The sequence below is a fragment of the Eptatretus burgeri genome, chromosome 8 (assembly GCF_056783735.1).
Source record: "Eptatretus burgeri isolate ZD-2024b chromosome 8, Ebu_testis_v1, whole genome shotgun sequence".
Lineage (NCBI taxonomy): Eukaryota > Metazoa > Chordata > Myxini > Myxiniformes > Myxinidae > Eptatretus > Eptatretus burgeri.
In genome coordinates, this window is record NC_140968.1 from 90,465,523 (window position 1) to 90,480,197 (window position 14,675).

Here is a 14,675-nt window from a genome sequence, read left to right on the forward strand (position 1 = left end):
TAAATATACGATACCAAATGTAATGTAATCCCAAATCAACGCAGAGATCAAACGGTGCAAAGCTCACTTTTACAGAACTCGATTCATCTCGTCGAGTGAAGGAGTTATATCAGCAGATGTGCAGGTCACAGGTACATTCCAGCAGAGATCCTTGGAAAGGTCAGTCCAGGCAAAGAATAAGGATCACCAGGTGAAGTCAAAATCCCTTTGTGGCAGCGTCCCTGGTAAATTCTGACCCCCCCACAATTAAGTTTTGTCCTATTTAAAGACATGTTGTAAATTCCAACTCCTGGCAAAAACAAGAAAGGCCCATTAGACGGCACCCACGGGGTAGAAATTTCCCTGCTTTCGTGTCACCCCAGGAACTTGAGTAATAACTTCCCACAGTGCCCCACGACCCTGTTGTGTGAGATTTGCAAAGCCCTGCCAAGTTAGGCCCACAATGCATCACAGACTTTCTGCCTTGGACTAAAATTCCAGCCTCCAAAAATGACGCTCAAAAAACACTCTTACCATTGTCTCCAGCGACATTCAAACTGTGAATAAGTTTCATATAAACACTGGGTGTGTGTGTGTGTGTGTGTGTGTGTGTGTGTGTGTGTGTGTGTGTGTGTGTGTGTGTGTGTGTGTGTGTGTGTGTGTGTGTGTTTGTGTGCGCGCATGAGCATGTGCATGAGCATGTGCATGTCAGCAATAACGAATCATGCTTCTCCATTATCTCAGGTCACTCACCTGCATTTAATTGTTTTCATTTATTTACATTTTCATTTACGGACACTTTCCGACGGTTCTGTGATTTTTCCCGGTGTATCGGCTTCGATGTCCATCAGCATGCAAAATATCAGCTTTATACATCACCCAGCAGGTACCGGTCATTCATATCAGTGTGGTTGGAATGAGCTTTATATATTACATACACACTATGTGTGCATACGTATGTATGTATACAGTGGAAACTGTACTCTTTCCTGTTACTTGTGCTGTGGACTCACCATTCCGAAGAGTTCATTCAACTATACATTTAATGGGTTGACATCAGAATGAAGGAATGGTGTTTAATTGACGATTGCCCAAAATATCCAAAGTGGCATTCCAGCTGTAATGAACTACCCAGCAGCTGGGCAGGCAGGATGAGCTGTGCGACGTTGGGGTTTGAACCCTACAATTCGCAGCAGGTGGAAGCGTTTGACCTATGCGTGCGGTGCAGCGTCGTACGGTCGGCATGTGCATGCAGCACAGTGCACCCCCACAACTCCACTCAAATAAGCACAGGGTAGGAGGAGTTGGAGGGCATGAGGGAACAATCAGTGAGCGATTAAAAAGAAAATAAAATCGGAAAGTGAATGAGTAATATTACAAAAACGAATTGGCTGAGGCTGTGCTTGCAGCCAAGTCGAGCCCATGTATCCGAGTGTGCGTTTGGTTCAAAAGCATACCTTCAAGGGAGAGACAGGGTCTTCACTCGCACTCACTGACTATTTTAACGCCTAAATTGTAGCACACATTCGGGAATCTCACGACCACTGTTGAAACGCATGAGTCGCGTGACCAAGCGAAGACCCGAGAGGCTCCCGATAACCCAGACCCCACCGATCCTGAAATACGATGAGAGTCTTCAACTTTTCATCCAAGCACAGCGATTTGACGTGTTAAGGTAATGAGTGCACGAGGTGATCAGGTGAGCATTTTACTTTGATCCAACATCCTGTTGGAAACCTATACCAATGGAGGTTCTGCGCATCACGTGTTGGCCGTGGTAATTAAAGACCATCCAGCAAGGGTATCTATTAGAGAAGGTAATCAAGCCTAATGTTGGCCCAGAGAATTTGCCCAAAGTGCCAAGGGCCTAGTTTTGCAAAACCGACAAGGTGGGAATGGAGGTGGGAGGATGTGGGTTAGTTCAAACATGAAAGTTCAGAAAGTTCAAACTTCAGTTCAGAAAGAAACATCAACATTTTAAATATTTTCAATATACTACAGGTATAAGCGAGTATGATTAGGAAGAAATTACTTTTTTTCCCTTCTTAACTATCCGTAAATAGGGTGTCTCAATAAAATATATTATTACCTTTAATATTTCATAAAAAAAAATAATTAAATAGCAGAGGGGGCAAAGTTGAGTGTTACTAATATCTATCAGATGGTGTTTCATCAAGTGTTAGCACTTGACGGAATGATTGCACATCATCAGTCAGCTATTACCCACAATGTAGGGCAGAACAAGATAGTATAGTTTTCAATATATAGAGCATGTATACATTTCATTGAGACACCCTGTATGTATATATATACATGAAAAATTTTGCGTTTCTTGGAATACTATAAGAGTACCTCGTTCCGAGACTATTTTGAATGTCCCTCGATGGCTTAAGCATTCAATTGCAACAAGGAAACTCGGACAGATTAGCCATTGGGACGAGAGTGCAGACAGACAGATGGAGAAACTCCCTTCTGAAGCCTCAACCAAAGCCTCCAAAGTGAAACAAACGACTGATGTACTGTATCCTTGGTGGGTAATTTAAGGCAGTGTTTGGAAGGGGGGAGAGGGGGGGAGACGCCACACACGCCTCGGAGCACCCCACCGGCAGTTCACGACATCCTTGGTCTGCGACTGCGGGAGAGTGTGCCCAGGAGGGATTATAGGGCCCCAGGTCCACCGCCGGGCTGGTCTCGCTGCTTTGCCCGAGTGTACGGGATTAGCGCATCAGGTGCCCCACAGATGCATGGGGCGCGGTCGCGTTCTGATCCCGCATGAAAAATTCCCTTTGACGCGCTGGGCAGAGGCCAAGAGGTTCCTGCAGGGCTTTGTTCCACACATACCTCGCGCTTTGAAGTCACGAGTGGCTCCGACGGCTGCTGTTCATGCCTTGGATGGGAGCCGTTGAGATTTGACGCGGGGTTATACCCCAAGCCCGCGGTCATTTTAGTTCATTCTCCGAACGAATTTAATGGCATGTTTTGTTGATGTCGTTTTGTCTCCCATTTCTCACACCCTCTCCTCAAACACGCCGAGACTCCGCAGAACATCTACATGTTCACTTATAGACCCGCAAGTTCATCTACAAAAAAGGTCAGACTGCTTTGAATTATACACACCAATCATTTAAGGGTACTTATAAAATCAAACATTAGTAGGTCAGTTTAAAGGGTCCAATTTTAACAAAGCATGACCAAACAGTGTGTATGTGTAAGAGTAGTTGCACGGTGGTTAAGACTTTTAAGTTGTGGTTTGCAGATTTTCCTCAGTGGATAGGGCACACCTGGCCAGTCGGTGTTCCTGCAGGTGGCAGACAGATGGTCAATTTTCCAACACTTTTGAGCCACCTTGAAAGCCCACTACTGACAAAACAGCTCGAGATTTTACAAGTACCAAGTGGTTTCATACAACCACAGACATCATCACCCCTGCTTGTCACAAGAAACGCATTACGCAAGCATCAAGTGAGCAGGGAAATCTACATATTGCATACGCAAGAGGATGTGGAAGGGTGTATCGATTGGAAAAAAAAAAAAGTCAGGAAGATGGGATAGCGAGGAAATGAAGGCTGTGTTGCAGAAGAGAAGGATGAAGAGGTTTGGCGGAGGAATAAAAATTCCATAATATGTAGATACAAGGGTCGGTACAAAAGTAATGCCTCTATACAATTACAACTTGAAGAGCACTCGGAAGAGCGCATACTTCCGCCACACAATACAATGCATGATCCACGAGAACATATCAGCCCCAATACATTTTTTGGATATCATGCTACATATCGTTTTTGGCCCTACCTCTCCAATGGTGAAGAATCACTTTTATAATTAAATAATTCTCATATCCAGATTCGGATTCGGATCTTCACCAAAATTGAATCAATTCGTCCTTGCCACATACCCGTGTCCACCAAGTTTCATCCGAATCCGTCCACAACTTTTTAAGATATCATGCTATATATCGGTTTAGCCCGATCTCTCCATGGTGAAGAATCACTTAAAAGATTCTAGTAGTCGGATCTGGTACCGGATCTTCATCAAAATCTAATCAGTTCATCCTTGTCACAGACGGAACCTCTCCACAAAATTTAATCTGGATCCGTCCACAACTTTTTGAGATATCCTGCACACAGACAAACAGACAAACAGACAGAAAGGGGTGAAAACATAACCTCCTTCACCTTCGGTGGCGGAGGTAATAATTACAATTACAAATAAAACGACACTCGGTCGAGCACATACCTCTACCAAACTGAACAGTTTACGTTTTGCATCCCACTGATAGGCCGAATCGACATCTGTACCTCAACCAAAACCTAATCGGATTGTTCTTGTCACCTACCCAACTCATCCACCAAGCTTTGACATCATCCTTTCCCGAACTCTGAGATATCCTGCTACATATCGTTTTTGACCCGATCTCTCAATGGTGAAGAATCACTGAAAAAAACCCAAGTGATCCGGATCCGGATCTTCGGTGAAATCGAATCATTTCGTCCTCGCCACACATCCAACCTGTCCACCAAATTTCATCCAAATCCGTCCATAACTTTTTGAGATATTCTGCTAACAGACAGGGGTGAAAACATAACTTTTGTCCACCTTCGGTGGCAGAGGAAATGAAAATTATAGGGAATACACACAAATATGAAGCAAACCGACTCGTTTCCTGGTGTCACTGCGGTTGGAGGCCGACCACTCTGGGACTCGTCATCAATATCAGTTTCCCCGCTCTTGAAATGCTTTGCCCAACGTCTAACGATGCTCACATCAACGGTAGTCAACCGACCGTACCCATTCTTTAAGTGCCTTTGAATATCCACTGGAAGAACCTCTTTCCCAGTAAGAAATTCAATAACTGTTCTCTACTTCGTACACACCTCGAACCGGGTAGCCATTTTGAAAGAGTGTTGTGATGTTGCCACGTGATCGATCAGAGTACTGCTCAACTCAAAATGGATGGGAGGTACCAAGCTTTCATTGTGAGCTCACGCAGCTTTCCGACAACGCTTTGGTTACAAAACTGAAAAATAAAAGGCACGACTTTCGTACTGACCCTAACGTTTCCTAATAAATCCATGCCGGAACAAGTTTCCTCCGGGGCTGTACAGTTCAACCCTTTATTTCATTGTTGGGTTTGTGAATTTAATCTCACACTGCAGTGCAATAAATCAAGGCATTATGAGGTGGGGGGTGATAAAACTTTCCAAAACCTATTCAGGTAAAATAAAAATGACGCCCTTCCAATTTACCTTCTCCACTCTTCTGAACTCCACAATTGTTGGCAAGATGGCATCCTTCAATTACTACCCAGGGCTGACCGTTTTCAAAGATATATCACTCACGTTTGCACCCCTTTTGGCTGCATTAACGCTTTAAATGGAGTGATAAATTTGAGCTGCGGCCTCTGGATTAGATGTGGAGATGGCGGTCACACAATATGCTGAGATTTGAATAACCCCAAGTGATTACTCCCCTCTCACTGGGAAACTGCTGGGCCCAAGGGAGGTGTAGGGTGGGCAGGAGGGGGGGGATGTGGGTGCACCCGAACCCCAATAAACGGGAAACACAAAAGAAAATAAAAAGTTCAATCGGGTGACCATTTAAAAACTCACGCCGGATGCAATTCCTTACAAATGCAATGAGAACATTGGAGCAGAATACAGAGGTAGGTCAGGGTATAGATCAGGGTAGAAGTTTTACTTTTCTTCTTTGCTGGTCACATATAGACGATTACAGCCTCAAGGCATGGAGGAAGCACCATTGTTCGGTTGAAGAGGGAAGCTGGTCTGTGGGGGAAAGAGGGAGAGATAGAGAGATAATGAAGAGAAGGGATGGAGAGAGGGAATGTATGGAGGGGGGAAGAGGTGGAGAGAGGAAATGGACAGGAGAGGAGAGAGAAGCGCAGGCTTTTATAGTAAAGGGTTTTCAACAGTCTATTGAACTTAATACAAGGTGGGTCATCAATTTCAGGCAGCTGCTCCTTTGCTCTTGCAGGGAGGCAAAAGTTTTTCAAAGAAGCCTCGGGAAGAACGTGCGTACACTTGAAGGAAGCGATAAAATGGGAAGCCCGCAAAAATTAAAGCTGCCTCTGAAAACGAGAACGTGGGGCAGGAAGGAAACACCTGTTCAGGAAATTGTGCTGTGTGTGTTGGGGGGGGGGGTGGGGAGATGGGGTGGGGGTGTCTCAGACTTGGGTGGGGGAAGAGAGGAGGGAAGGGAGAAGGGAGGAGAGGAGGGTGGCAGGGAGAGGTGGGACAGCAGAGCTGTCATTTTGCTTCGATGCACTCATCCGTTGCCTTGGCCATTGTCTAACACATTTCCTTCCCGTTTTTCATCAAAAAAAAGTACAGTGACTCGCTCAACCCAATCAAAAGCAACGTTTACCTGTGCTTACAAACTCATGCTGCTCAGTGGGAAATGTCGATAAGAATAAAAGTGTGCGTTTAAACCATACTTCAAACTCGAGTCTCCGTTTCACCTTAAAAGCAACAACATCGTGGATCTTGTGATGGAGACATTTTATGTCATTGGTCTTTCGCATGTGGGACATTACCATTTTATTTGGAGAGAGTGTCACACCACATTGTATTGACAGGAGAAAGAGGGAGAGGTGCATCTCTCAATGTAGCTATGTCTCTGTCAGGATATAAAACTCACTTTTGGTTTTCCCAGGAAGCACGGTATCGACAATCTCCCCCTGTTGAGGCTGCGAGGTGTTAATAAGTGTAGGATGCAGGGTCAACAAATTTTCAAAGTGTAGTTCCCGTATGACGAGAAGCGCCTGGGGAGTAAACAAATGGCAGAGAGGACCAGTCAGAATTTTGTTTATCTTGAATAAATGCAAGGCACAAACTAAAAGGCCACTTGTTCCCTGGGTCATGTTACTGTGAAATTCAGTGAGGAAGGTGAGATTAGGTACACCCAAGGATAACAGAAATCGTGACAATTTGATGCAACCGACATGAGGCTTTGATACAACATTGCCATGACCTCAGAAAAGAGCACATTGAAAAGCTTTTGCACAGTTCCTCAAAAGTTTGGAATTCAAGAGCAAATTCAACAATGAAAACAACAACACCACCACCACCCAGAGCACCAATAATAGCCATGGTAACGTTATTTTACTGAGAATGATCCAATGAAGGCTGGCGATGCAGTTGCACACATGATGGGTGCTGGGTAGAGTGTGTGAGCTTAACAGCCATTATTGTGTGTGTGGTCAGTGGGAGGTGAAGCAAACGTGGCATGTTGGCGTGGCGCCAGGAGAAACTCGCTCCAGCGAGGCTGCTCAACTTGTAAATGAAGTTAATGAATGTGAAAAAGCCTTTCCATGTTGTCCTCAGAAGGAGCGCCTGGGCCGATAAAATACTCATGAATATTGAAGTTTGAATAACTCCCGGAGACATCTCTGGAGTGGTGGATAAAACATGTGCAGACAGTGCCCATAGGAAAACCTACACCCTCTTTCAAAATTTGCACCTTTTGTTCCCTTATAGCCTGGAATTAAATCTGACTTTTCCACCTTTATTTACACGTTCCAACCCACAACTTCCGAGTGAAAAACAAGTTCTACAAATTTCAGAAAATTAATTAAATATAAAAAAACTAGAACATGTTGGTTGGATAAGTGTCCACCCCCCTAAGTTAATACTTGGTGGAAGCACCTTTGACAGCAATTACAGCTGTGAGTCTGTTGGCATAGGTCTCTACAAACTTTACACACCTTGATTGGGTAATATTTGTCCATTATTCTGTACAAAACTGTTCAAACTCAGTCAAGGTGCGTGGGGAGCATTGATGGACAGCAATCTTCAAGTCAGGCCACAGATTTATAAATGTATTTAGGTCAGGGCTCTGACTAAGCCACTCAAGGACATTTATCTTCTTGTTGCTTAGCTACTCCAGTGGAGCTTTGGCTGTGTGCTTCGGGTCATTGTCATGCTGAAAAGTGAACTTCCATCCCAATTTCAGCTTTCTTGCAGAGGACAGCAGGTTTTCCTCTAGGATTTTCTGTGTTTTGTTCCATTTTCCCTTCCATACTGACAAGTGCCCCAGTCTTTGCTGATGAGAAACATCCCCATAACATGATGCTGCCACCACCATGCTTCACAGTAGGGATGGTGTTCTTTGGGTGATGTGCTCTGTTAGGTTTGCACCAAATGTAACGTTTTACATTTCGACCAAAAAGTTCCATTTTGTTTCGTCAGACCACAAAACCTGCTGCCACATGGCTTCAGAATCTCTGGAGTGTTTTTTTTTTGCATTCCTCAAAATGGGACTTAAGGTGGGCTTTTTTGAGTAATGGCTTCCTTCTTGCTACTGTACCATACAGGCTACACTTGTAGAGTGCTTGGGATATTGTCACAAGCACACCGTGACCAGACTTTGCCATAAAAGGCATGTAGCTCTTTCAAAGTTGGCATTGGCCTCTTGGTGGCCTCACTGATCAGTCTTCCTTTTACTTCTTCCTGTGTATGGCAGCTTGGCTGCTGGGGTAGCTATCATTTCTTGGAAGCAAGACTGTGTTGCAGTGTGAGACTGTGTCGAGACTGATGCAGTGCCCCTCTACCAGTACACACAGGTACTCATTTCGCCAACCTCAGAAGAATGACAGGCTGAGTCAACGCCCTGGTGTATTAATTCAGCGGCCAACGGGGCTTGAACGCAGGACCCTAGGATCCCAAGCCGCCACCCTAACCACCAACCCAACACCAGGCTTTAGTCCTCCTTTTACTTGGTCATCCAGTTTGGAGGGACGGCCTGATCTAGGCAGGGTCTTGGTGGTGCTGTTCGCCTTACACTTCTTAATGATTGTCTTGACTGTGCTCCAACGGATATTCAAAGCCTTTGAAATATTTTTATACTCATTCCCTGATCTGTGCCTTTCCACAACTTTATCCCAGAGGTCTTTTGAAAGCTCCTTGGTGCTCATGCTTGAGTCTTTATTAACTTCCACCATCAAAGATGGACGGAGGTTACTGTTTTCACCCCTGTCTGTTTGTTACTTGACGAAATCTACGATTTTGTCAAGTATGTTGGTCGGTTCAGTTTGTGAGTTTGTTTGTTTGTTTGTTTGTGTGTACGTCTCGCTCTACAGGTCGCATTTCGAGTCAGAATGTCATGGAACTTACCCCCAATGGACTTATTGGCCACCACAATAGAACCATATAAATTTTGGCATGTCAAGGTCAAAGGTCAAGGTCAGGAAAAATTCCTGAAAATCGCGAAAATCCGTATCTTTTAGCATGGGCCGATTTTCAAAAATTCACGTCTCCGCCAAATCTTAGCGGATTCCTTTCAAATTTGAAACACGGACGTAGGAGGGGAGTATCTTTGACTGGATTAAAAATTGGTCACATCCGTTACGGATTACGGGGGTGACAGGTATTTTAATTTAAATTTTGTTTGTTTATCCTAAAAACTATGTTTAACCCCAAAAATACCTATTATCGCTCAATATTCTCGATGGTACGCGATCTTGTTGAATTTCATCAAGTCCTGGCCCTATGGGCCATTTTTTTGTTTGTTTGTTTGTTTGTTTGTTTGTGTGTACTTCTCGCTCTACAGGTCGCATTTCGAGTCGGAATGTCATGGAACTTCACCAATGGACTTATTGGCCACCAGAATAGAACCCTATAACTTTTGGCATGTCAAGGTCAAAGGTCAAGGTCGGCAAAAATTCCTGAAAATCACGAAAATCCATGTCTTTTAGCATGGGCCGATTTTCAAAAATTCATGTCTCCGCCAAATCTTAACGGATTCCTTTCAAATTTGAAACACGGACGTAGGAGGGGAGTATCTTTGACTGGATTAAACATTAGTCACATCAGTTACGGATTACGGAGGTAACAGGTATTTTAATTTAACATTGTAAGTGCTATCTACGGTTTTTCATGGTAGTCATGATCACTTATGAATTTTGTCAAGTCCTGGCCCGATGGGCCATTTTTATTTGTTTGATTGTTTGTTTGTGAACAGTATTACGGAAAAACTCCTGGACGGATTTCGACGAAACTTGGTGGGGGGATTAGGTATGGTCCAAGGATCATGCCATTAGATTTTGGACTTGGTCCAAAGTCCAATATGGCCGCTATGGCGGCCATTTTGAAAAAATATTTGAATTTTTGTTTTTGCATTTCTACATGTTAAGTGATTTCCAACCAAAAAAAAAAAAATTGTTCGAGAAAAAAAAAATGTTGCAACTTGTTTTCAAAAAAAATTTCGATTTTATTTGAAAAATATTTTAATTTTTTTTTGCATTTCTACATGTTTTAAGTGATTTCCAACCCCCAAAAAAATTATTAGAGAAAAAAAATTTTGCAACTTTTTTTTCAAAAAAATTTCGATTTTTTTTTTTGGGGGGGGGCAGTTCTACATGCGCGTCGATCTAGTTTAGTTTATTCAATTGTGGTTCAGAAGAGTCTGATCCGTTTTGACCTACAATGAATAGGATATCAGGTTCACTTAAGTGACCCAGAAATATTGGCGGCGGAGGTTTTGCACTCTACCGAGTGCTCCCCCTCTAGTTGTGAAATGTACTATCCAGCAGAGGAAACCTACAGGAACAGCTGATTTTATTCTGAAACAATCAGAATGATTACAATTTAACACAGGTGGAGGCCAATTAACTTGGTGTGTGATTTTGAAGGTGATTGGTTCCACCAGAGCTAATTTACAATTGCTATTACAAGGAGGGTGGACCTCATCCAACCAAGATATTCTAGTTTTGTATTTTTAAATAATTTTCTGAAATTTGTAGAATTTGTTTTTCACTTGGAAGTTCTGGGTCACGTTGCGTAAATAAAGGTGGAAAAATATCTCATTGATTGCAATTAAATTCCAGGCTATAAGGCAACAAACAGAGAAAATTTTGAAAGGGGTTGGAGACTTTCTATAGGCACTGTATATCCAACTTCCGAAGTGGTCTCCTGCCTTGCTCAAGAAGACATAATGTATTTTACTTTTCCTGCAAGACCGCAAACAACATTTTTGGCAGTGCGTGCTTTCAAGCAACTGATTGCAAAACAAAGTGAAGCGCGTCCCGGCCGCACCGAGAACCCCGCCACACACGTCCCGGTCGCGGTGAGAACACCGCCACGCACGGCCCGGCCGTGCCGAGAACCCCGCCGCACGCAGCCTGGCCACGCCGAGAACACCGCCGCGCACGGCCGGGACATGCATATTGGACATGGGGTGGGGGGAGGCATATTGTAATCAGGTCTGTCCGTCTATCTTTCCGTCACGTTACCTCCTCCTACATGGTTATGTAGAATTTCACCAAACTTAGTCGTACTGATCACCACATGGCAAGAAGGTGGAAGACCAGATAACTTTTGGCCCTGCCCCCTGTAACAGCGTCAAAAACCCAAAAAATGCAATTATAAGCACATTTTGAAATGAAACTGTTTATGCAATCAACATTGGGAGACGCACAAAATATAACGAGTTTTGGATTCGACCTCCGGTTCAAGCACCAAGGGGGGGTGGCGACTTCGGGTCACAGGGTTCAAAACAGGATAAAGAAAAAAAAATTCTAAAATGTGATGTTGGGTCATTCCTTGTGGAACTTTTTGTCATCTTTCAAGTTTGTTTTCGGTGGGAAGCATGGAGACGACACACCATCGACTTCTCTCTAGTTGTATTTAATATCATACAATGAAAGAAGCGAAAGCAAATCCAGCTTGTGACGTTGAATTTTTTTTCTAATCATTCGCTGCTTTGGCCTGAAAATAAATAAATTTGGAAGCACATCAAATAATAAATGTTAAGCGAATTAAAAACCTTTGTTTTGAGCGGCCATTGTGGTGTATCCGCAGTGCAGAAAGTGACGCCAAGGCAGGATCTACAACCTGAGGATTAAATGGCAAAGCAGTGCACCCTCCCCTCCCCATCCCCACACGTCCTCCTCCTAGCATGTACGTAAAAAGGCACCGGTAATGTAATGGCGCCACATGAGTTATGGTTGCCAGGCTGATTCGGAGACAAACAGCAATGGCGGTGACACAGGTGGCCATGACACAGGCGGTGGTGCACACCGTGCAGCTGCTGCTAGCATGATGCATGGTCATGGCACGCGTCCGAGAGTCTGTACTCCCCGCACGGCAGGCACACTGTGTCGTGCTGAAACCCACATCAAAACAAGCTAGAGGGGAGGAAAGTGTTGCCACAAATGAGGGGGGGGTGGGGAGAACAGCACTAGTAAACATGTTCCGTTTAGCAGAAGACACTCGACACAACACAATTCATTTTTTATTATTTTTAAATACAGCTGTGCGTAATCTTGCTGGATTCCAAACGACGACACAAAACCTCCAACCGACCCTTTTTCCCACATCCAATCCCACACCTGCTGCCCTACACACAACCACCCTCCCCACTTTCTTCAGGCAGATGGTAGAGAAACAGGTGTGCATGTTTATGTATACATGGGTTTATCAGCAAGTCCCTAACATGAACTAAGAAAAATACCGGTGATTGTTCAGTTAAAAAGGTCAAATTATTTTGTCCCAAACATTACTTGTTGGACTTGTGCACGTTCCAATCTTACGATGGCGAAGAGAACCGACTGCAGAACATATCCAGAGAAAGGCAATTTTAAATAATGACATTTACAAAAAAAAAACAGCAAGTAATACTCAGAAAAACAAATGCGAGTAGGATCACGTGGTAAAACCACCTGCGTTGTATTTCAATCCGAGTATCTTATCCTCCCCATCTGGCAAACACAGATAGCCGCGTCCCAAGATTATTTTCATCCACGAAATACCTGTCCATCGCTCGTTTGTCCTCGCACATAGCCATCGCTCCCATCTATCACCTTCATCCACGGGCATGTTTCCCAAGGACGATTACGTGGCGATGGCGGAGGTGTTGAAAAATGTGACTGGGGACGTTCCAGAGGCATATCCCTGGGACCTGTACCCGTCTTAGTGTCGAGATGGTGTCATAGCTCAAGCGCTGCCAGCTGTGTCAATGCCATCCGCCATGATGCAGGTGCGCGCCCCGTCATCGGAGGGAGGGTGATTGGCGTGACGAGCACTAACCGCATGCAAGTACTGGTTTCAAATGAGACTATAGTTGGTTCGACAAAAAGTGAACAAAAGTCGGTACCAAAATGTTCCGACTGAGCAAAATAATATTGATTCGAAGAAAGATAAATACTGGGATTCAAAGAAAACTAGGCAATGGTACCCATTTTGAAAGATTCCCTTGCTCACTTTTAAAGGAATCTCTTCGATTTAAATAACATCAAACTCAATGTACCTTTCATTTCCTCCTCTGCTCAAATTGTATTCCCCCTCCCATCCCCCTTGGGATTATCAAATGTTTTTTAACCACCTTAAAGCTTCCCGTACACCAGTTTTCACATCATTCCTTCCAGAGATCCAGGAGTGCATATACGCACGCACGCAAGCACTCACTCACTCACTCTCCCAGAATTGGCAAATTTTACTACAACTTGTAATATCCCCTCTCAACTGGAGCAGCGCTATGCTCTACATATTTACTTGGAGAGAATTGGGGTGCCCGCCCCCCCACTCCCCACTTAACTCCTTGGACTGCAAATTAATTTTAACGCCTAAAACCTTCCCGTGTCCACTCCAAGTTCAACCACCAATTTTCAACTCATTCTGTCCAGCAGTTGAGGAGTGCACGCAGTCAAACAGACAATCAAACGCAACAAACAGACACTTCTCGATATATAGTGCGTTGATTTATTGAAAGCCTAAAACTTTGTTCACTTGTAAGTAAGTGACCGACTTTCCAATTGATTGCTCCTTTCTTCAGAGAAGTTTTGACCGTTTCAGCCACGAACCTCTCAACTATTGTTCCACTTCAGTGGATCCACAACTTCAGCTGGGTCCATATAGTCAGTCAATCAGTTAAAGCAGAATATTCAAACTTTCAACACAGAGCATACTCTACCGGTCGAAAGTTTTAGAACACCCCCATCTTTGAACAACCCATTTTTCAGTTTTTACTGAAATTTAAGCAGTTCAACTCCAGTGAATAACCTGAAATGGTACAAAGCTAAGCGGTAAACTTCCAGAGGTTAAAAAAAGTTTAGGTTTCCAAAAACTGAAAAAGAATGTAAATTTCAGAGTTGTTAAAAAAGGCCCTTTTCAGGGAACAAGTAATGGGTTAGCAACTGCACCTGTTCTGCAGCAATGGAAGTAAATTAAGCTTTGAAAGTTGATGCAAACAATTCCGACAGGTGTCCCAACTTTTGTTGATTAGTTACAAACCCTCTGTCTGTATAAAAGCAGTCTTGGAACAGACTGTGTTGCTACACCCTCTGAAGCATTATTTGGACAATATTGCACTGCAGGAAGTAGTATATTGCTATCATAATGGCGAGAAAAAGTCAATTAACAAAGGAAAACAGACAGATCATAATAACCCTTAAATGTGTAGGTCTTTCCTTTGGAGAAATTGCAAAGTAAGCCAAGGTGTCAGTGAGTACAGTTTCATACACCATCAAAAGGCACTTGGAAACTGGAGGAAACTGACAGGAAGAGGTCTGGCAGACCCAAAGCCACAACACAATCAGAAGACAAGTTTCTGAGAGTCAACAGCTTGCGTGATAGGTGGATCACAGGACAGCAACTTCAAGCACAGCTTAACACTGGTTGAAGTAAGGAAATCTCAGTTTCAACTGTGAAGAGAAGACTTTGATTTGCAGGTTTTACAGGTAGAGT

General features: G+C 43.7%; 1 protein-coding gene across 6 annotated transcripts in view; it reads right to left on the reverse strand.

Moving 5' to 3' along the window:
- The window catches only part of LOC147022255 (small integral membrane protein 11-like), a 44,481-nt gene that overhangs the window by 5,509 nt on the left and 24,297 nt on the right, over positions 1 to 14,675 (reverse strand). For 3 of the 6 annotated variants that reach the window (XR_015061137.1, XR_015061136.1, XR_015061140.1), the window contains 2 exons: positions 6,634 to 6,757; positions 5,065 to 5,762 (listed from right to left, as the gene is read on the reverse strand). Coding sequence is in view for 1 of the 6 variants with exons in the window: in XM_085892945.1 (XP_085749071.1) it covers positions 5,943 to 6,064; positions 6,634 to 6,757; positions 12,743 to 12,880 (384 nt within the window). In the remaining 5 variants the exon portion in view is untranslated. The other 3 variants (XR_015061139.1, XM_085892945.1, XR_015061138.1) reach the window with 3 other exon arrangements.